The following is a 23,987-nucleotide window of genomic DNA, read 5'->3' on the forward strand; positions in this document are numbered from 1 at the left end:
TTCTTGAAGGATTTGCTGGCGGGAGTGGGCAGCGTCTGGTGGGTGACTTCACAGGCGAAGTTCTTGTACGTGGTCCATTCTGACTCGGACAGAGTGAGGTAGCTGCTCATATCGAAGCTGTTGTCGGCTCGTGGCTGCGGCTTCCCAGTCTTGACTCCGGTGGTCTTTACGGTCCCGTCCACCTTCCAAGACACGCTCACTGTATATGGGAAGAAATGCTCAACCAGGCACACCAGTGTGGCCAGTTTCTTTTCTTTCAGCTCATCAGAGGTCGGTCCCAGTAAGCTCAGTGAAGGTGAGGACAGAGTTCCTAAAAAAAAAAAAATAATATGCCTAATAATTGTTCCCATCCACCCCACCTCGCAACACACAGAGCCTAAAGGTATTTAATAATATAACATTTTAATAACTTTAAACGTACATTTGCAAATGCCTTAATATACACTTTAAAGTAATATTTCGTGTAGGACCTGCTGTGGCGACTTACCGCACACGTGTTTCAGAAACCAATGGCAAGCTACTCAATAATGGAATTCAATGTATTTAAGCACACACTTCGTTAAAAGTGTTTGTGGTTGTCGTATGCTTTTAACTGTAACAATATGTAAGTTTGAAACGCACACTGAGCACAAAACTCAACACAAACCGAACACGCGGTACACAGCAACGATCAGATGTAACTTTAGTTTAAAAGTTTACGTACATCAAAAATATTTGGTATTTTAGCCCCATATTAAATTAATCTTAGTTATACTGAAAACATTGCAATGAGCAAGATTAGCAAGCTACACAAAAATGAAGCCGGTGACCTATCTGTATGAGTCACTCGAAGTTATAAGATTAAAAAATGTAAAGTTGCTAAATTCATTCTAAATGCATGTATCTGGGACAGAGTCAAAATAAGAAATTGGTTACAAAAACGCCTTTTCATCCTCATAAAATCACTTTGGAATTCTCAAAGCTTACTACAAATTGTCAGTAGCACTTTTTTTTCTGAAAGGGGGGAAAAAACATTAATTACTAAAAAAATAATTCAAACAAAAAACGTACATACAAATACTTATAAACTAATTGTCTGTAAATTTCAGGTTTGGAGCGCCTTTTTTTTCTTTCGGATACAAATTGTGCTGATGGTGAAATGGGGTAAAGACGAGCAGGGACTCTAATCTGCTGTCTGCAAGTGGTCAAAACCAACACGATTAATGGACCCCTTTTTATTATTACCCTGTTCGTGATCTAAATTAGTTTTTTTTTTAAATCCCTCTTTAAATTCATTTTCCCCTCTTGAAAATCATGCAGTTTTCACATTCGAATACTGCTCAGAATGCCCCAGTACAAAGTTTTGTTTTTTTAACGAATAGCTTTAACGAATTGTTCTTGATACCCTACATCAGTCTAGTATTTCCTAAACATCGGATGTTCATTTATTTCATCAAAACAGACTTGAAATAATCTGGTGAAAACGCTACCGTAGGTACTGTGAGGGTATACTTGCAGAAGTTCGAAACATTCATTTCAAGGCAACTACAGCATTTGGTAATGAAACAAAGTCTACAGCTCTTTAAAATGTGATACATCTGGAAATAAGCACACTAGCATATAAAACAAGGTAGACTTTACTTACTGCTGGCGTGCAGTGCGGTCCCTGCCCCGAAGACGAATGCACAGTGATACAAACCTGTACAAAAACCTCAGGTATGCCCCCCCTTGACATGAGGAAAGAGGAACAGTCCCGGCCGGGGAGCTGTCAGGCGAGACTGGAGATAGTCAGCCAGTCTGCCTGCACACAAGAACACTCACTCGGCAGATTGAAACTACGCAAGGCAGAAAGCTCCCCTGGAGAATCGCCTACTGTATTAGTAAGTATAAATTCATTTGTTTTAATAGATTGAATTCTTCAATTATTATGTTTTGAAAGTAACACTGGCAAGGGGCAGAAACGACACTGTAACGGCGCTCTAATAAAACCAATGACGCATTGTAATGCAACAGCATGCTTTATTTCAGAATGCTGGCAGATATTAGCGGTCAGTTGTCTTAATAGTGGTGAACCTACATGCTGCATCTTTTTAATTGTTTTCTGGATTGCTCTGGAGTTTAGTTCAGTTGTGCAGACTGCTCAGGGGTACTGCACAGCTCTGAATTCTGAAGCAAGGGCACATTTCCCAAGAGGATCAGTGTTTGGAAAGGGAGAAAAACGAGCAAGAAGGAGCAGTTCATTGCTGAAAATTACCCCTTGCCAAGGCACTTGATTAGTATGCAGTGCTTTATGTAACAACAACAACTGTGAAAAAGATAACTGAGGTTTTTGGGGCATTTTACTCAACGTTAAGCAACTTCACTCAGTTATCATATTTTTTTTTGGGTGTTTTTCTAAAAGCAGCTATAATAATAAAGGCACAGTTTAAAAAGATTATCACATGATAGACCCCTTCTACACTTTCCATTGATTAACCAGCCAGCGGTTCATTATTTTATAATTGTTTGGAATTATTTTATTGTTGTCTTGTTATTTCATTGAGTATGGTCTACTTAGGCCTCTTCTTTTTTTAACCTAGTATGGTACCGCTATCATTTCTGTGAAATTAAATGACATGTAAGGTGTGCTTCATTTCAAAAGATCACATGTAAGATCGTTGATAATGTCCTAGTGTGTTTATAATCACAGACATCTCTTACAGTGCCTTGCATATGTATTCACCCCCCTTGGACTTTTCCACATTTTGTAGTGTTACAACCTGGAATTAAAATGGATTTAATTAGGATTTTTTGTTACTGATCTACACAAAATAGTCCATAATGTCGAAGTGGGGAAAAAAATCTACATGTTTTTCAAAATTATTTACAAATAAAAAACTGAAAAGTCTTGATTGCATAAGTATTCACCCTCTTTGCTGTGACACCCCTAAATACGCTCTGGTGCAACCAATTGCCTTCAGAATTCACATAATTTGTTGAATGGAGTCCACCTGTGTGCAATTAAAGTGTCACATGATCTCTGATTAAATACACCTGTTTCTGGAAGGCCCCAGGGTTTGTTAGAGAGAATATCTAAACAAACAGCATCATGAAGACCAAGGAGCTATCAAAACAAGTCTGGGATAAAGTTCTGGAGAAGCACCAATCAGGGTTGGGTTATAAAAAAATATCCCAAACTTTGAACATCCCCCGGAGCACCGTTAAATTCATTAATAAAAAAATGGAAAGAATATGGCACAACCGCGACTCTGCCTAGAGAAGGCCGTCCACCAAAACTCAGTGACCAGGTAAGGAGGGCATTAGTCAGAGAAGCAACCAAGAAGCCAATGGTAACTCTGAAGGAGCTGGAGAGATCCACAGCTGAGATGGGAGAAACCATCCATGGGACAACTATAACCCGGACGCTCCACAAAGCTGGAAGAATGGCGAGAAGAAGAAAGCCATTGCTGAAAAAAACCCATATCAAATGCTGTTTGGATTTTGCCAAAAGGCATGTGGGAGACACAGCAAACATGTGGAAAAAGATTCTCTGTTCTGATGAGACCAAAATTGAACTTTTTGGCCTTAGCGCAAAACTCTATGTGTTGCGCAAAGCCAACTGCTCATCACCCTGAGAACACCATCCCCACGGTGAAGCATGGTGGTGGCAGCATCATGTTATGGGGATGCTTTTCATCGGCAGGGACTGGGAAACTGGTCAGGATTGAGGGCAAGATGGATGGAGCCAAATACAGGGAAATTCTAGAGGAAAACCTGTTTCAGTCTGCAAGAGACCTGGGACTGGGGCGGAGGTTCACCTTCCAGCAGGACAATGACCCTAAACACACAGCCAAAGCTACACTGGAGTGGTTTAAAAACAAGAACCTGAATGTCTTAAAATGGCCCAGTCAAAGCCCAGACCTCAATCCGATTAGGAATCTGTGGCAAGACTTGAAAATTGCTGTTCACCAACGGTCCCCATCCAACTTCACAGAGCTTGAGCAATTTTGCCAAGAAGAATGGGCAAAAATTGCAGGATCCAGATGTGCAAAGCTGGTAGAGACTTACCCAAAAAGACTCACAGCTGTAATTGCTGCCAAAGGTGCTTCTACCAAGTATTGACTCAGGGGGGTGAATACTTATGCAACCAACAAATTATTATTTTTTTTTTGTTTAATTAACTTTTGTGTCACAATAAAAAATATTTTGCACCTTCAAAGTGTTAAGTATGTTGTGTAAATCAAATGGTAAAAATCCCAATTAAATCCATTTTAATTCCAGGTTGTAAAGTCCAAGGGGGGTGAATACTTATGCAAGGCACTGTAACTACCAAAGACCAATAGCAAACTCAAGTAGAAGCTGAAGAACCTTTGGAGACACATGGAAACACATTGGTTTGGTGATACTGTCATGAGGTGGTTAGGTTCATGTAGCATTTGGTTGCATTCAGTGGCATAACTTTGGTTTCAAAAGTGGGGGGGGGGCAGTTTCTGTAGCTGATGCATGCATTAAGATTATTCTATCTGAAATAATGAAAGAGGGGGCGTGTCCCCTGTCTAAATTACGCCTATGGTTGCATTGATTAACCAACTAAACCAAAAAACTCCTATATACTGTAAATACGTTTCTACAATTTGAAACAACAAGAACAAACACACACATAACAATTCTCATGTTGATGTACTGCGGGCTGAGGCAGGAAAATGGGTAGTTTGCAGCAGCCTATACAGGATTGTGAAATATAAACTCAACAATATCAGTCAGAGGCAGTAGGGATTTCATATGTTGTATTAGTACTTCAATATTTGAAATATTGCTTGGTTTCAAATCAAAGTTTCAGCCAAGAAAACAATATTGTCTAAACTGTATACTGAGTTAAAGCCTTTCCTTTTCAGCTGTGTGTGTTTTAGTTCATGTAGCTAACCAATTGTTATTGTTTGTGGAAATGATGACATTTGTAATGTGGGAACCATGCAGTGCTGCTTCCTGTTACAAAGCCCTGGAGGTTTTTGTACCGGTGCTCTGTGTGACTGTGCCCCTGTGTGAATCTGTTTGAGCCTGAGTGCCACACACCACAATAATACTCAGCATAGTCATCTGCTTCTACACTGGAGATGATTAAATGGCAGGAATTGCCCGCAGTGTCTTTAGATGCAGAAAAGCGAGCAGGAGCTGCAGAGTCCTTTTCAGAGTTGGATTTGTAATTTAGAAGATATCTCGGGGTGCTTCCATGTTTCTGCTGGTACCAGTTCACCCAGTAACCAGTGATGACATAACCATCGCTCATGGTACAGGGGATCTGGGCACTCTGTCCTGGTGAAACCGACACTGACGATGTTTGAGTCAAGACAGGCTGGGCGCCGACACCTGAGGGAAAGAATAAAAGAAACATCACTTTGTGCCCACTTGATTCAACCATTCAGCCTACAGAAGTTATTAAAGCAGATTTGACATTTGAATAGAGAACTGCCTACCTGCAATACAGGCCAGTAAAGCACAGATACAACTCAGAGTTAACATTGTGAGCGGGTTAGATGCTCTGAAACAGATCTGTAAAGAAAATCCCAGTTGATTGTGTCTCTTCTTCACAGCTCTTTAAAGAGTCTTTCCCTGCTATGCAAACCAGATGCAAATGAAGGCCAGTAGTTGCCAACATTTGTTACAATGTCTCTGACAAAGTTCTGTTGTAAAAGTGGAACAACCCAAGTCAGTATTAACTCCAGTGTTTCAAATAAGGAACTGTGTACTCACTGTCCCATGATCAGCCATCAGGATTTCCTAGGTACTGGAATCACAAGATAATCACCTGGCTCTTGGGATAAGTAACATTATTATATCATTCTTCCGCAAATATATAAACAGCCGGGACAAGCTGAAAGCTGCTCATCTTTTGAAACGTATTGTTATTTCCCAGTTAATAGCCCCACAAGCAACAGAATATGAACTCAGTTATTTTAAAAGGGTTTAGTCCTTCAACAAAAGAGAGCAGCAGCAATATTAGAAGATACTCCTCAGAAACTATTCAGTTTAATGCATTGCACATCAAAGCACCAAATCAGTAAAGGCAAGCACTGCTCAGTCTGCAGGAGGCCTGTCGTTTGCAGGATCGATCTCACACTCATTGTGCTGGGATAACAATAGTGTCACATTGCCCTCTAGGTCTCAGTAGTCAGGAGGGGTGACGAGGCTCCAGGAATATTACTGGAAGTGGAATGACATCGCAGAGCAAATGGGAGCAACAACCACTCAGCTTTAGAAACCGTTCGAAGGCTGTAACAGGCTGCAGTATTAGATTTATTTTTCTTTCTATAGACTTACAGGTGTAGACTTGTACAGGTGTTGGGATTCGTTTTAGTTTTTGCTAAGATCAGCATTTTGCACCCGTGCTCTTATGTGTGTGTTGGGATGTGTGATTGATTGTGTGGGACTCCCACATGTCACAGTACTAATCAGCATAGTCCTCTGCCTCTGCACTGGAGATCGGAGAGGTGGAAAACTTTAATACAGATGTCTTTCATTAAACTGGGCATGCACAAAGGCATTTATCTGAACTAAGTTTGAACTCTGTAGAAAACAATATTAAAAAAATCTAATTGAATTAACACAAATTTTTTAAACCAATTTATTGCATGAACTTATATTCCAAAGTGTTTTTTTTTAACTAAAAGGTTGAATTGTGTTCCAAGTATAACCTTAGACTTAGAGCCAAGCCGAGTAATATCACATTTTCACAACATAACGGTACTGAGAAAATCTCACTTCCCTTTTTCGTGTGTGTGTTAGTGTCTCATAGAGGTAGATAGTCAAATCATAGCTATTCTGGGTACGGTACCTTCCCTTTGATGAAGTGCAAGATTAAAATAGACCGCCTGACCGTCTATATTTTCCAACAAGCAATCTGTTGCCCTGTTATATATGCAGTGCCCCATAGTCTTAAATGTAGTACTGTGCTTCATTTTGCACGCCCTCTGGTGGAAATAGTGTCACATTGTAGAGGTTTTTTTTAATATATAAAATGTTACCAGTATAACGAAACCGCATGTGAGCAAAACATTTCTTAATTATTGTTTTATGTGTTCATTTTATTCCCTTTTTTGGTGTTTATTTTCTGATTTTTTTTTTCTTTTTATGATGGCCAAAAATATGTGTTTATCAAGGCTTTTTTATACTCTCTGAAAGGTACAGTACTGGAGTTTTGATGTGTTGATGCATTTCGAGAACTGCTCAAACCAAAAGAACAGCAGAGCAGGGAATAGTGTAGTCTCCGGCGTTCTTATTTAATTATGTATCGGTGAAACCCTATTTAATAACCTGAAACCCAATTATAACAAAATAATGCCTTTTTAGTTCAGAATTGGACATAGTGTCAAGAAGGCCTGTTCATTTAACCCAGCTGATGGGTACCTAGGATAAGTACAACACAACACAGGTGTCAGTAACATGCATAGTGGGTCACCGGGTTCCACAGTATGTGAAATATACAATATACCACAAATACTTTTTAATGTGCATACTTCTGTAAAATATAAGCAGAGCATTACCATCTCATGGAGAATGTCATTCAACCAAATGAGTCAGTCTGCATGCCACAGGAGGACACCATACAAGCAGTAATTACATTTCCAAACTGCTGAGGCTGAATTCCAACCCACAAGCCTGATCTCCGAACTCTGCAAGTGGCTGCATTAGCCGAGCCAGTCCAGGTGCAATTTGACCAATCACACTGGGACACTGGACCTGCGTCAAATGGTCTATTTTAGACTGGTCTGCACCACGGGGACTTTACCTTCCCCAGAATAACTGTAATTTGACTATATTCTCTGTACTTGGCACTGACAAACACCCAAAGAGGAAGTGAGATGTTCTCAGTTTGATGGCTAGGCAATGCAAATGAAAAGGTCATGCTAATTCAGCCTCTGAAGCTCAAACCTGCCACAGATGCTTCGTTTCGCTAATACATTCATACCCACTGCAGACTCTTTCAAACAAAGAGATCTAGACAGGGGAGGCCCCATGCATTCTTTCAAAGAAATTGCTCCTCCACACTGCCTAACCCCCACAGCTCACTCATAATGTTTGGATCTGTCCTGATAACAGGAACGGCGTCTGGGTACTGCAGGCTTTGTAGCTTATCTGTGTATCATAGAAGAACGATTACAACCACCCCTCCCAAATAATGACTTCAGTATTGTAACATGTTGTATTATTTGTGAGTTTCCCTCAGGTGTCGGAGCACCCACTCTGTCTTGACTCAGACATCGTCAGTGTCGGTTTCACCAGGACAGAGTGCCCAGATCCCCTGTACATTGAGCGATGGTTATGTCATCACTGGTTACTGGGTGAACTGGTACCAGCAGAAACATGGAAGCACCCCGAGATATCTTCTACACTACAAATCCAACTCTGAAAAGGGCTCTGCAGCTCCTGCTCGCTTTTCTGCATCTAAAGACACTGCAGGCAATGCCTGCCATTTAATCATTTCCAGTGTAGAAGCAGAGGACTATGCTGAGTATTATTGTGAAGTGTGGCACCAAACTCAGGCAAATACACACAGTGGTGTATTCTAATGGAGAACTGATAACAAAAAATAATAATAACACACAGTGTGTCAGCCAGGAATTGAGTATTGTAATGGTTAATAACAGAAACAATTTCAGTACAGTATGTTGGCTATAGTTTAGAACCCGAACCCAAAAGTTGCACAGAAACTTTTTTAGTTGTTTGACCGCAAATTAAATTCATTGAATGCATTCATTTTATATAGTTTAATGCTATTTATAAATAATATACTCATATAAATGTTAATTATCATCAGAGTCCTGATGTTTTAATGGTTTCATATTCAGCCCATGTTAAAATATAACTATAGTCTTTCCTGTAAAATGTGATCACAATATAACAGAAACACCAATAGCCTCCAACTGCTACACGCTGCAGCACACGCATTCTGTCAAGTGTTTAAAAACGCTTTTACAGTTTGCTAGTGAGGTTATAGACTAACGTAAACCTACAATGTCTGTTTTCTCATACAGGGCAGGATATTATCAAGCTGTTGAAAAGTCTAAAAAAAAAAAGAAGAATATTTTAGCCTGTATATAAATTTGTAAAAATTAAACCCAAATGAAAACAAATTTGATTCAAAGGTTTTGGTATATTAAAACGAGAAATAAACTACCGTGCTGCTACAAAATATGAAGCACACCGGTATAACAATAATAATATAGCTGCATGATAAAGGGTTAACGTTTCGTCCCAACAGGAAGTACAGCCCAATTTCCTGTTAGCAACCATTCTAAACTGTTGTTGGTTTCCAAGACCGAAAAATCACAGAAAGAAGTCTGACGGCGGATACTGTGTTTCTGCAGAATGGTGTTTTATTGCAGGTGTATGTTGTAAGTAAGTAGTATAATTGTTAATTTGCCTTGATTAATGGAAAAGCCGTGTGATATCGCCTTTTTTAATATAGTGTTCTTTTTTAAAAAATATACCGTTTATTCGATGTAGGCCTTGGATGATATAACTTGAAAATAATTGTGCTGTTGTAGTCTTAACACATTAATGCATTTTTGGTCGTTATCCTTTTGCAAGACCTTATTTTGATTAAACTCGTTCGACAATGGTGTAATACATTTTTTTACAGGGATAGAAATAAGACTCTCATTGCACAGCAGTTTGATCCATTCCTGGTTTTACTGCGAATTTAATCGGGTACACCTGAGCTTGTTAAGTATACACTGGAGCTAATCAAGCTCCTAGTAGAACCTGGAATGGGTTAATCTGCTATGCAATAGAAATCTTATTGCCATCCCTGTTTGAGCAATACACACTATAATTTGTTATTATGTGTATTGTAAATATAAAACATGTGCATGTCTTCATTTTTTAGCTGTCTGCTGTAATCGCAAAATGAGTGAACAGATCAAATCCATTGTGGAGCAGCTCAATAAGGAGCCCTTCAAGAAAAACTTCAACCTGATCACATTCGACTCTCTGGAGCCCATGCAACTGTTGCAGGTGCTCAATGATGTTCTGGCTGAGATTGACCCCAAGGTGAGTACCCGTGGACATTACTGTAACATCCATCAGATCTGTGTACTAATGTAACATTCATCAGATATGTGTGTTACTGTAACATCCGTCAGATCTGTGTGTCTTACAGCTGAACTGTAAGTACTGGTAAGTAAATTCAACATTGTGTGAAAATGTACTTAAAGGTGTTGTCTAATGAAAACCCTAACCATTTATCCACCATGATCAACCTCTTTAGCAACATTAGATTATTATTGAGAAAATTAGTTCAGAGATTGTAGATCCCACCAAAGTTTTCGTACACTGTGTTGTATGTGCTCCATGCGCTGCCATTGCTGGTAGTGTCATGTGAGATGTTCAGTGTGTTGACTTGATATGTAAATAAATCCTGTTCGCCTGCGGGGGACGTATCAACTTCAACCTCCGTCTCGATCTCCTGCCTGTCATTTAGCAGCGAATTCACGCATCCACATGACAGACGGCTACCCTGTCACAAGCATGAATACCCTGTATCTTTCTAAACAAGGGATGCAAATAAAAGCTGAATCTCAAAACACTAATTGTGTGAATATAGTAATTGTTAGAGTTGTGTATAATAAACAACACAGAATGCTAATCATGTCTTAGTGCTTATTAAAACTAAACAGTTTATGTTTCTGTGACAGGATAGCATCACGGCCCAAGCTGTTATCGGCAGGAAGAGAGACTCTGAGACAAGGAAGCTGCAGTTTAAGCATAGCGTGCACATTTAATAAACAAAACAAATAAACAGGAACAAACAAACTGGCACGAGGGCCAAAATAATAGGTTCAAACCAAAAATGAATAAACACTCATAGGCTGAGCATTCGCCTTCACTACCACGTTACAAAACCCACAACACAAACACTCACCCCAAACTCCACCACAACACAAAGGATTTCTGCTTTCTTTATACGTGTGGCCACTCCCCCATTAGCACCAATTACCTAACTGGGGAATGGTCACACCAGCTTTACATTTGTTTTTTCTACAACAGCAAAGTATTGATATTCGAGAAGAAATGCCAGATCAGACTGCCAAGCGCATGTTCGGTCTGCTTGGAATGATGAAGTACAAGCCACCTGGAAACAATACAGATACGTACGTTTTGTTCTTTTTACTGAATTATGTTGTCCCCCATTATATTGCATCTAGAACTACTGCATGATGTTAACATTCATTTGATGTCTATCTAAGGTGCAATCCATTTTTCGCCATTCAGAGCAATCCACTTTCTAACCCTTAGAATTGAATAAGGGCATACATTATTTATTCAATACAGCATTCCAAAGCAACTTTTTTTTCTTCATATCTCTGATTAATACTATTAAATTGAATGCATAGGTACCAGAATGCATATGATTTGATAGACTAAATCCATGTTCTGGATACAAAAATAACTTTATTAAAAACGTGCCAATGCTACTGTAATACAAGGGGGAAAAATAACACTTCTTAATTTGATTATATGTCTTTAACAAGGTACTGTGAAGAATATCCCATTTTCAGGATGTATAATGCTTTTTATTTTTGTTTTTGCAGAAGTAGCTTTCGTCAAGGCCTGGTGACCGGCAGCAAGCCTGTGATTCACCCTATACTCTACTGGCTACTACAGCGGACCAATGAGCTGAAGAAGAGAGCTTATCTGGCCCGCTTTCTGATGAAGCTGGAAGTCCCTGGAGAGTTTCTGCAGGATGATGTTGTTGCCGACACATACCACCAGGTGTGCTGACTGCTAAGCAGAATTGTGTTGATAGCGCAGCTAAATAAAAGATTCATAGAACATCCCTTTCAACTGAGAATGATCTGCTCCTTGTATTTATGGGGTTGCTTTCACTAATGCATAATGACTGCGTACATGTTTACACATCTAAATAATAAGCAGAGTAAGTATAGAACAAAAGTACATTATAACAGTTGAAAATAAATGCCTGTTGCTACATACAGCACTGAGAAGCAGCAACATATATAAATATGTTGAGTAAGTGAAACGTGCGTGGAAAATAATGCTTTAAATATAATGCAAACATATTGGTAAGAAATGCATGTTCTAATGGGGGAAATATGCATACAGCAGGTGTTTTAATTAGTCTACAAGGCCCAGAACCTCTTGAGTCACTATAGAGAATGGAAACACTTGTGGCTTTCAGATCCTGTGGAATGAACACTGAGTTCTTATCGTTTTTATCTAGACAAGTTCATAGCCAAGGAAGGGCTGATTTAGAGAAATTATAATCACTCTATACTAGAGCAACAGAATTCAGAACCACATTAAAATCACATTTGAAGCTAGTTTATTCCAGGCCCATTGTTAATACAAAATCCATGCAAATATTTTTTTTATTACTGATCTCACAACTGAAGAGAACTGTTTGTATAATTTTTTATTTGTTTAACTTAGTGATGTTTTCTCTATTTAATATTTTAGTACGGAGAGCTGGTTGAAGGATTCAAAACCTTACACAAGGAATGTGAGCATCTGAGGAGTTCAGGTTTCTCCACTGCAGAAATCCGAAGGGTAACGAAACAAAAGTATTACCTGCATACAATGTATTGTGATTGGGTCAAGGTTTCCCTGTAAACTACATTAGTCAATGAAATGTTACCATATCATTGGTTCCTATTTACTGTATAAATTTATAAAATAATTTAAAACAAATAAACTATAAATATGCATATATACTAATAATAAAGAAAAGTCAAGTTTGTGTTTTCTGTCCCCTGATTAAGCAGCACCACACCATACACAGCTTTTCTTGTGAGTGAGTTTGAACTGTAATCGCGAGGACTTGCAGCAGATTTTCCTGGCTTATTTTTTTTCAGGATATTTCCGCAATGGAGGAAGAGAAGGATCAGCTTGTCAAGCGAGTGGAGCGGCTAAAGAAAAGAGTAAGGCTGCTAACACTGTGAAGTCAGAATCCTTGGCATCCTGTTAAACGCATGCTATTACAGGGATCAAAATGAGTTTGAACTAACAGGATCAAGTATCAAGCTGACAGCAAAGATTTTACCCGACGACAGGAGAGGTCAAGTGTTTATTAGAGTAATAATTTTGTGGTATTCTGAGCTGTGCTCCTGGAGTAGTAACTAGACACCGGACATATATTCTTAAGTAAATTTGTTGTGAAACTCAATCTTGTGTGTAAGATTTTTTTTTTCTGACAGTTATCTGTAGTGTGGCTGTTTGTGCTCTAGGTGGAGACAGTGTCCAATAACCAGAGAATGCTTGACCTGGCTCGGCAGCTACGTGTGGAGAAGGAGAGAGAGCTGTCTCTCGCACAGCAGAAACAAGAGCAGAAAAACCAGGTACTGCAAACAAAAGATCAGCCTTTCCTTTGGTGCTACTTCAGAAAACAAATCACTGCAACACTAATTAATGGTGTAGTGTCCCGTATAGTTTGTATCTTTAAAGTAGATTTATATATTTATTTTAAAACCCTCGTTACTGATGATTAAAAGCCCTGTTCTGATCTAATTCGCGAATTTTTTAGAATGTAAATTTCAGTAGCTGACGGTAGAGTATTCTGATTTGTCTTTTTTTTTTTCTTTTTTTTTTGGCAACTGTAAAGCTGTTTCTTGCAGAGCAAAGACTGCAGAGATCGCAACTGCAACTGAAGGATCTTCGACAGGCAGCAGCAGATGCAAAGCCAGAGAGTAAGCACATATTCAAACACTATTGTTTTCAGTCTTGTACCAGTGCCAAAATAAGTGCATAGGGCAAGGGGTGACAAAGAAACAAAAACGCAGATCATGTTGCTTCACTGTAAACTGCTCCAGATAAATTTAAGTATAATGACCTTGCTTAGCTTTGATGTAAATGCTCACCCAATGCGTAACCCTATAAAGTTTCCATACTGTATATGAAATGGTTCAGTTCTAGGAAATACATTTACCGGTATCTATATTTGCATGCAATATGTTGTAGATTGCGGCCCCTATTGTAGCAGAGCACTGATATAAGTTGCTTTAAATGTTTGATGGAAAAGTGGCAATACAACCTTTTCACTTAGCTGGATTACTCTGCTCCCCAGTTCCCTCATCCAGTGTAAGGACAGTGCAGAAAAATAAAAAGAAACTGCAAAAAGGTGTAACTGAACTTACTGGAGAGCCTTTAATTATGCATTGGAATTCTTTGCAACTATTTGTTTATGTTCTATGTATTGTATAACATTGCCGGGCCATTTTCACAGTGCGAAAATGTAATTGCCCAAGAATGTAATTTCTCTAATTTTCTATGTAGAGACAGTACTAGTCTTCAGAATATACATTGTCCTTTACAATATAGCTTTTCAGTCTGTGATTTCATCCTCTGTGCCCTTCAGAGATCCTGGGGATTTGCTGTTCTCAAGAGATGGCAACCATACATTGATCAATTACTGTAAATAGGAAAATAAATGGGAAAATCTCTTTGATAAAATATCTTAAATATGGAACAATGGGACAACACAGTTTTAAAGTAAAGCATTACAGTATATGACGTTTAGATTTTTCTCCCTGTGTTTTTTTTTTTAAATACCTATTTAAATTGTATTAAAACAAACAGATGGCTGCAGCGTATTCAATATATTCTTTATGTAAGCTTTATTTACAATGCATAGATTTGGAAAGAAATTCTTGGGATTTTTGTATGTTTATTTTCAAGCTTCCATCTTGTACCTACATATATTTATGTCACAGCCTGGCAGCTGAAGAATGTTTGTGGTAATGTCCTTTTTGTCATGGAATCAATTCCAAACACGCTCACCAGACTAGAATATGGAAACCAAAAATAACTTTATTAGCTGTCAGGACAAAGCAAAATAAATACTTTAACAACCTAAACCTGTATGATAGCTTGAAAAGAGGCCCTAAAGCCTTGTAAAATAAACACACAAAATACTGTACTCATAAAGCTTAAAGTGAGTTAGTTGCCAGTGGGATAACTCCCCTTTGCTTTTGTCAAGCACAAGGTATCCAGTGTTGTTCTCACTGATTAAATAAATGTCATATCCCACGAGGGATTATTATACAATGCATACTTGACATGCAGCACAATGTAGTATTTTATTACAGCCCTTTTAAAAACAAGCACTTGTCCTGGTTTCAAGGTATGTTTTGTTTTATTTTGTTATGCAACTGGGTGCTGTATTCGCTATGTCCATGGGCGTGAAGATAAGAGAAAAAATACAAATGCTAGGTTATTTATAGTGACCGTTTATGTGAAAATCACCATATCACACATTACAGCATGTTCTGTTTATGTGTTTTCTGTTTTGAAGATCAGTTCAATTTACTAGCTTTGTAATCTTTTCATTTTTTTCAAAGGCAGTTTGTTTTTCTTCAAAGAATTAGATTGAAAAATGACTTGTATGGTGGCATTAACATTATTGAAATGAGCAGGTGCGGGGGCATAATACACCAGACGTTGTTTTTCTTGTGCGAGGCCGATCAAAGGTACTGTATCGCCTGCTGTAGCTAATTCAGTAAATCTAGATGTTTTCTGAATTGTTGAATGTGTATTTTAGGTTTAATGAAGAGACTGGAAGAGGAGATTAAGTTTAACACCTACATGGGGACTGACAAACTCCCCAAAGAGCTGGAGAGCAAGACGAATGCCATGCAGTACCTGCAAAAGGTGGTGATGGAGCCAGCCATGGGGCATGCAGAACTAGGCGAGCTTGAGGACAAGGTAGCGCATGGAATTGACATTGTATAACAGGAAACCCTGCACACTCCTATTCCTGTAAAGTGCAGCACTGCCTTCTAGTGGCTGTCAATGCCCTGAGTTCAAACAGATTTGTAATTATTGGAATTTGCAATTGCGTTTCCATTACAGATAGTTCTACTTGGCCAGTTGTCACTATATATACAGTATTTGTTGAGATCAACTTCCCATCCTCTTCCAAGGGATCGCTTTCACAGGCTTTAACTGAACTCCAGTTGAACCCAGGTTTGCTGTGTTTCCACAAACAAAGCAGAAGCATTAAACAGTACAAAATAATAATACAAAATAAAAATTTAAAAACTTTTAGATCACTTCCAACATTTAAGTTTGTTAACCTGGCTTGTACAGACTATAAGAAACAAGAAAAGAAACGGACAAAGCAGTTTGTATGTTCCTAATTGCCTTGTATACACTTCGATTCATCATCTAACTCTGGCACTGTGGCTGGGACTACAGTTTAATTACATCACGGTTGTCCTTACAGTAGCTTTAAAAATGTAGCAAAGAACAAAACTGCAATCTGGATTCTTTTTTGAGTAACATCAGCTGTTTTAGCGGAGCATTGCAATAATATTTAACAAAGATTAACAAACAATGTTGTAGCTGAGGCTTGCCACATAAAAAGCATAATCCACCATGGCGGTCACGTTACACTGTAGGAAACAACTTTCTTTTCGAAAGTATTAATTTATCACCATAAAAAGCGGCCTGTGTCTGGGAAGCTCTATTGAGTTAAACTGTCAAGAGATTTGTTCGTACTGAAAAGTTGAACAGCATATTAATGGTACGAGAATCTGTTAAAATGGTACAAATTGTTTTTTTTTAACGGGACTACACCTTTAAGAAAATTATGCATTACAACTGAGTATATTTTTATTTTCTATTTTGAAGATTATGACCAGGATGATACAGTTTATTTAATAAATCAAAAGCCAAGGTAATATATTTTTTAATCAAAAAGGGATAGTACTGTATGAAACTGTCAGCCATGTGATTTACTGAAACTGGAGAAAATGAATTCACTGGTGGCAAACCGATAAGCCACAATTGGCAGGAATATATTATAATCAGGATGAAGAAATGAATTTCTATAAATGTCACTTTTTAAAGAAATATGTTTAAGATCAGATCTAAATGTTCAGACGGAGGAAATTAGTAACAAGTAATAACTTTTTAAATGATAAACAGTTGTCTGTTAAATGATCTATGTATTGAAGTCCCCATGGTGTGCCATGTGGTGTTTAGTTGTGTCACAACAATGGCATTCCTGAAGCCTTATTGTAGAGGGCTGGTAAACTGTTATATGCTGCAAGGCCAGAGCCCACGTCACCGGGGGTCTGGTGGGATTTCATTTTGAAGACTCTAGCCACTGAATAATTGAACTTATATCCCAAAGTGTCTCTCAATTATTCATATTTTATTAAGAACAAGGTAAAAATAAAACCTAAATAAAGCTTACGTGTTTCAACATATTGTCGTCATCAGAACATGTTGAAAAATGGAGCTCACAGAATCTGTTAAATGCAGCTGATATTCATTATCAGTGAACCTCATTATCTAATTGCATAACATCACAGTCTAATCAATTGGTTCAATTTCCACCTTTAGAATGAAACGCAGATCTGTTAAACATATTAGACATTTCAGCATAAAACACACAATGTATTCACAATTTATACATATCCAACAACAAATTGTTAATTTTATTAACCTTAGAAACAATATAATTAATTGATTCAGTTTGCATCATTATGAAAAACAATCCATTACCCAATATGCTTCTCTCTCTAGTAATAAATGTATTAGATTGCCACCTCAAGTTTTTTTTAATGTTGACATAATTATGAATATTGTATTTGAACTGTTAGATAATGAGGCTCATTGATAATGAATATCGGCTGCATTTAACAGATTCTGTGAACTCTTTTTTGAACATGCTCTGATGAAGATAAAATATGAATAATTGAGAGACACTTTGGGATATAAGTTTTCATTAAGCTAGAGTTGCTGCCTTCACTTCATTCAATATATATATGTATTACATTATAGTATATACATAGAGCAGGACAGATCATATTTAAGAATCCCTGTGAGGTTTCCCTGTGATTATTCCTGTGTCTGTATACAGACTTTCTTTAGCTGAGGTTCTAAGGGTATTATAATCTAGGTTATTTTCACAGTACTATCACCTGAGTCCTGATAAGCAATACATTTTTGTTCTGAGCAATTCCTCTTTCAGTTTTATTCCTTTGCGAACGTTGGATATTTGTTACAAAAAAGCAATTAATGCTTACATTCTGGTTTTTTTTTTTTTTTTTTTTTACATTTTATTTTTAGATCCGCGAAATTAACATTATGATTAACCAACTGATAGAAAAACGAATGATGAGGAATGACCCAATGGATGATAAACTTTCTCTTTTTAGACAACAGGTAAGTTTCACCAAAACTAACAGACAGACAGCCCACAGTTTTTATTGTGGGCTTGAGTTCGTTGCAAGAAAAGCCCATGCAATTGGCTTTGAACATGACAAGACATACCTGTTTCTAATCCAATAATAGACCTAGAGCTACATGTTCCTGCCCACTATTAAGGCTACTTTGTAATACTTTCATCAATCCGTGTGAAAGCTCTCTAAATGTGGGTGGGAGGCTCCAAGTGAAGTGTGCATTTGTGTTTAGTGTGGGCCTTTGTTGGGTAAACAACAATATACATGAAGAGTCTGACGAATTCTGAACAGCAACAGCAAGTGTATTATTGATGGCTTGTTTTGACATGCAGTCGTGAGTCATTTGCTTTGCAACACAGTGATTATATTCAGGTGATAGGAAGGGAGGATAGCAATTACTGTTACAGTTCTCTGCTCTACTCAACTGTTGTTCACAACGCAGGGCTCAAAGTTCAAGATTGTCCCGGTTATTCAGAGAAAAGACGCCTACGGATTCCAGCCTTAGCCGTAACCGGGGGTGTGAATGTGTTTTACAGACCAGACATATAAACTGATTGTAATCTGCTGATATAATTGGAAGAACAGTTTTGATGATAAGCTAGTTTTCTTTAATCTGAAAAATATGTTTTGCATCTCAATAGTCCTAATTAAATCTGTGTAAACCAGATCTGAAAATTTGCTGTTGATCAGAAAGTTGAATATTTTTCTTTTGGAGCTTTGAACTAGTAGCCGAGTGGGAATTAACAGCTGCCCTCCTCTTCAGAGATTCATAATAATAATAATGCTAATGAAAATGTTGTTATAATATCATGTTAATTATGTTTGTATTTAGGTCTGCAGTAGTTTTTGAATACATTTTTTAAAATAATTATTCTTTAATGCTTTAATTGTGTCCTTATGGACCAATGGTGAGTATTATATATTTTTTTGTTTTAGTAAAAATCTAAATTTTAAGAAGGCACTTGTATTAGGAGCATAACCATGCGTGATAAAATATAGATAACATGATGATTAATATGTAGAGAGAGATAGTGGGATATGTGTTCATATTAACAGTAAACCACAATACTATACCATTTTAGAACCCTTTTGCAGATAGCACACACTGTTTAGTGTTGTAAAGTATTTATATCTGAGAGCTTTTAAATGAGCTGTTGTGGCTGTTATATATGTTTCTAATGGCAGTATATGTGAAGATCAGTTTACTTCTAGGGACCAGGCAGCTGCGACAACCAGAATCATTCCATACAGACCCCCAGACAACAATCAAATGGAAACGACTTTCAGTCAGTAATAAGCATTGATAAGTTGGTACTGGGGACCTATATGTGATTGCAATGATCCGATCACAATACTGCTGTATTCCATTGGCCATGAATTTAATTCATCTAAAAAGAGAGGGTGAAGTAAATGAATGTGAGCCAGTTTTCTCATCTTTTCTGCAGAGAAGTTCATAATTTCAGACCTGCCAAATTCTTACCCCTTCCTTTTTTACAGTACCATATTAGGCAGAAACCTGGCATGCAAACCCAAAGCTGTTGCCAAATTTAGCCTTAATATGGATAAGGTTCGTAAGCAGTTACACACATTGGCTTTTTTTTTTTTTTAACCAAAAGTAAAACGAGGCAAAATATAACAAAAAAAAGCTTGTGGCGATCAAGAATGTTTGTACTAATGTAATTGTGATCATCACAGGGCACTTTGAACTGCTGATGAGTTAAAAACAAAACATTGCTAAGCAAATGTTTGCATCCCTGGGAATAGACTCCATTCTGCAGTTTTTAATTCCTCAGTGATCAAGATCCTCCTCATGACAAATGATGACCATATTAAACAGGTTGTACACGCATGTATGGCCTTTTAACATACTGATTTATACCAAGAAATCCATGACTTCACATGTTGGTAGACACATTGATGTGCTGTAAATAATGAATTTGTTTGAGTGCAGTCTGGGGGTCTGCTTAGTTTACTGTAGTAATGACACAGGATGTTAACCAGACACTCAGATGGTCACTTTCCATGTTTCAATGCTTTACAATGAGTGTCTTTTTATTACAAACTTCCTTTATTTCATTTCAGTCCAGACAATATACAGTATGTTTGTATTTTTGTAAAGGGACCAATCAGAAGAAGAATGGCAGCTTAAAAACACAATAGGTAGCACGGGGACATTTGCGTCAGTAAGGAATGACTTATGCCTTGGAATTTGATTGGAGATGTGTTTATCAATACGTACTACAGTTGGTATGAGAAACAATGTAGCCCCAGGATAAATAAATAGCTGATTGATGTTACAGCACAATGTCAAGCAGCACCGTTTCTGCTGCAGTCACTTCACCTGCTACTGTGTGCACAGGCATCCATCATTGCACGCAAGAAGGAAGCCAAGGCAGAGGAGCTGCAGGAGGCGCGGGAGGAGATGGCCAGCATGGACAAGGTGCTGACGGAGAAATCCAGCAGGGTGCGCGACCTCGATGGCAACGAAGTGGTGCAAGGGGACGAGGTAAGAACACGCATCTGTATCTGAGTGCACCGGCACGGAGATTCAGAGCAGAATCGTTTCCAGATATGTGAAGATGTGAGTGTCTGCTTTCCATTCATTTGCAGGGTTTGAAATAAGACTCCCATTGCTTAGCAGGTTGATCCGTTGCTGGTTTTATTATGTTTAAGACACACCTGAGCTTGTTACCTATACACTGGGGCTAATCAAGATCATATTAAAACCTGGAATGGATGAAATGACTGTGCAGTAGGAGTCTTATTTCCATCCCTGATTTGTTGGTGAAGTTTCGTTTAACTTCAAACTTGACTTATTGATATTTTTGTATTAAACTGTCAATAATAATAGTAATAGTAATAGTAAGGGTAGTGCAGACAATTTGGATTTGACTTTCCCTGTCATGATCCCAACACCCAGCCACCTGAGGTGGTTGTGCAAAAATAAGTACATATTAAAATTACCTTGATTTAATAATCCAATTTGTAGGATGGGTTGAAGCTTTTATTTCATTAAACCCAGAAGAATTATGTCATTCTGATGCTAATGAATTCAGCAGTGTGGAGCAGTGGTTAGGGCTCTGGACTCTTGACCGGAGGGTCGTGGGTTCAATCCTAGGTGGGGGACACTGCTGCTGTACCCTTGAGCAAGGTACTTTACCTAGATTGCTCTAGTAAAAACCCAACTGTATAAATGGGGAATTGTATGTAAAAAATAATGTGATATCTTGTAACAATTGTAAGTCGCCCTGGATAAGGGCGTCTGCTAAGAAATAAATAAAACAAACAAACAAAAAAAAAGAACAGGCATGAGTGTTCCCTTGAGAACTTTCCCAGGTGCTGTGAAGTCTGTGTGTGCTTTCCCCAAAAGGACCGCATTGAATTGCCCTTGCATGTTTTATTTTCATATTCCTCAAGTGTTTGGGAGAGTTCTTTTTATTTGTCAAAGGTGTTCATCGCAAGAATGTTTATAAATAGAAAAGAAAAAACATGCATCTCTTAAATTGAACATGTGCCAGTTCTGTGTGCATTTAGCAAAAGGGGTAGCACCTTGGAGAAAAATAAATAAGAAAATTAAATCTCAATAGAGAGACAATAAAATCCTTTATTATTTAAAAAAGAAAACACTCTAGGCTATTCCGTAACATTCACAAACAGCATTCCTGCTCTATAATCTTCTAACACACACCAATAAATGACATAAATTTAAATATGACTGTGAGACACCATTTATCATTAAATAAAATCATTAGGGCAGCAGTGTGGAGTAGTGGTTAGGGCTCTGGACTCTTGACCGGAGGGTTGTGGGTTCAATCCCCAGTGGGGGACACTGCTGTTGTACCCTTGAGCAAGGTACTTTACCTAGATTGCTCCAGTAAAAACCCAACTGTATAAATGGGGAATTGTATGTAAAATAATGTGATATCTGTATAATGTGAAATAATGTATAATGTGATATCTTGTAACAATTGTAAGTCGCCCTGGATAAGGGCGTCTGCTAAGAAATAAATAATAATAATAATAATTAAAGCAAAGAATTATTTGAAGAACTTTGCCTTTCTTTAAAAGGCTTTTCAGCTGATTATCATTTTTGTATACAGTATATGACGTGCATTACATTGTAGCAGTACACATCAATAAACAGTGACGAGACCACAGGCCAAACATCATTGATCCGCCTCTGTGAGTTTGCTGCATTCCCATGTCTTTTAATAGAATAGTGAAGACAACCTTGAACCTGGCCAGTATCATCTAAAATGTGATGGATAAAGATTTGTTTAATGAGATGTGTATTTTTCACAGGCCTCTTTTTTAAATATGTCAGTGTACTTTAGGTAAAACGTGGCATCAGATACATTAAACACATGTTATAATAATAATAATAATAATATACAAAACACTCTACTGTAGCTGTGAAACCAGCCTGAGTGTGAAGAAGCTAAACTTCACTCACACGCTCGCCCCCATCTATCCAGTCCAAAGAACAGTAGTTATTTTCCTCTTAGGATATAGCTAGGCTAATGGAAAAATGCTGAAACCATAAATGTTGAAAGAAACTATAAATGCTGTTTAAAATAGTCCATTGTGGTTGACATTGGATCATATATTTACATAATACATGTTTTCAATGGTGGTTATTACACAGATAATAATTGTTATTGAACTGAATGCGATTACAAACCAATAGGATTTTTAGCCAATGTTCAAACTTTACAGACCCGTGCAGACATTGTGCAATGTGTGATCGTAAACAAATCTATATTGGACGATGTTTCAGCTTTGCAGTGTCAGCTATTGTTAACTTTCCTGCCTGAGTGTTTATGAGGCACTGTTACGTGGGTACCTTGATTTCAAAGCCTGACTGGGTGAAAGGCAGAGAAAGTAAACATCTGACACTTTTGCATTGTGCTTTTTCTAGGTAAGATTTAAAAAGCGTTTGGATAATGGCCATCTCTCCATTCTATGCCTGTCCAAACTTAGAAAGATATAGCCAAGTGATGGATAACTGAAACTTGAGAGCATGTTGCACTTGATTTGACAAGATGTTTAAAACTGCGCTCCTCGCAGCCCAGATAGTGCATGCCCATAACAGGTAATAGCATTGCCTTCTACCCTGCAGACCAATTAAAAAATAAATACAAAACGGTTCTATAGTTTCATAAAAAATAGGGTTATTTGCATACTGAATTCCTATTTTGTGCTGTGTACTGTTGCTATGGATAAGCTGAGCTGTCTTGGCTTATCAAAAGTATTTTCCATTTTGTCAATGATGAATAGCATGGGTCACACTGCAAGTGCTTGGCTGATCTGTGTATAAGAGTGTCACACTTCAGTTAAGATTCCAGGGTTTTTCCTGCTGTATTGTACCCCAGATTGAACTGTAGCGTATATTTTTAGCAGCATTGTACTTATATGGGTAAAGCAGTAGCCGCAAGCCTTGCAAATAGCAGCACTGCAATTCTAAGCAGAGGTAGTTTGATTGTATTGTGACCAGTGACATATTATTTCATTCATATTTAAGTATGTTCTAAGTTTAGCCTAACAGCTGTATTTGCAGGGGAAAAAAGCAGTCTGAAGTCTTTCAGCTTCCACTGTTAATTAGGTACTGTATATATTCTTAACCTTGTCTGCAGAAAAAGACAAAACAGAATGTTGCTTGCGTATAACTCGGGTTTTATTTAAAGCAATGAGTCACTTGTACCAAACTGTATTGAGTGGCAGAAAATCAAATGTCCTGGTCTTTCATCTTATTAATGCTTTAAGCCTTAATGGATTTTTTAATTTTTTTTAAAAAAAAGCAGCCGTGGTTTTCAAAACATTCTTTTA

At 37.8% G+C, this 23,987-nt stretch overlaps 2 protein-coding genes across 4 annotated transcripts in view; one reads left to right on the forward strand and one right to left on the reverse strand.

Moving 5' to 3' along the window:
* LOC117428044 (immunoglobulin lambda-1 light chain) overlaps positions 1–5,537 on the reverse strand; it is a 5,875-nt gene extending 338 nt beyond the window's left edge. The window contains exons 1-4 of the mRNA XM_058994680.1: positions 5,433–5,537; positions 5,003–5,325; positions 1,625–1,658; positions 1–310 (exon numbers count right to left, since the gene is read on the reverse strand). The exon at positions 1–310 is cut by the window's left edge and continues 338 nt beyond it. Of these exons, the coding sequence (XP_058850663.1) occupies positions 1–310; positions 1,625–1,658; positions 5,003–5,325; positions 5,433–5,478 (713 nt within the window). The 5' untranslated portion in view covers positions 5,479–5,537. The remainder of the gene's footprint in view (positions 311–1,624; positions 1,659–5,002; positions 5,326–5,432) is intronic.
* LOC117428043 (intraflagellar transport protein 81 homolog) overlaps positions 1,666–23,987 on the forward strand; it is a 31,702-nt gene continuing 9,380 nt past the window's right edge. Inside the window, exons 1-12 of one of the 3 annotated variants that reach the window (XM_058994677.1) lie at positions 1,667–1,859; positions 9,218–9,350; positions 9,845–10,008; positions 11,005–11,108; positions 11,550–11,730; positions 12,436–12,525; positions 12,831–12,896; positions 13,203–13,313; positions 13,577–13,661; positions 15,512–15,675; positions 18,049–18,144; positions 20,521–20,667. In XM_058994677.1, coding sequence (XP_058850660.1) covers positions 1,698–1,859; positions 9,218–9,350; positions 9,845–10,008; positions 11,005–11,108; positions 11,550–11,730; positions 12,436–12,525; positions 12,831–12,896; positions 13,203–13,313; positions 13,577–13,661; positions 15,512–15,675; positions 18,049–18,144; positions 20,521–20,667 — 1,503 coding nt within the window. In that variant the 5' untranslated portion in view covers positions 1,667–1,697. Of the gene's footprint in view, positions 1,860–9,217; positions 9,355–9,844; positions 10,009–11,004; positions 11,109–11,549; positions 11,731–12,435; positions 12,526–12,830; positions 12,897–13,202; positions 13,314–13,576; positions 13,662–15,511; positions 15,676–18,048; positions 18,145–20,520; positions 20,668–23,987 lie in introns of those variants that run through there. The other 2 variants (XM_058994679.1, XM_058994678.1) reach the window with 2 other exon arrangements.

Source organism: Acipenser ruthenus, chromosome 21 (genome assembly GCF_902713425.1).
Source record: "Acipenser ruthenus chromosome 21, fAciRut3.2 maternal haplotype, whole genome shotgun sequence".
Taxonomy (NCBI): Eukaryota; Metazoa; Chordata; class Actinopteri; order Acipenseriformes; family Acipenseridae; genus Acipenser; species Acipenser ruthenus.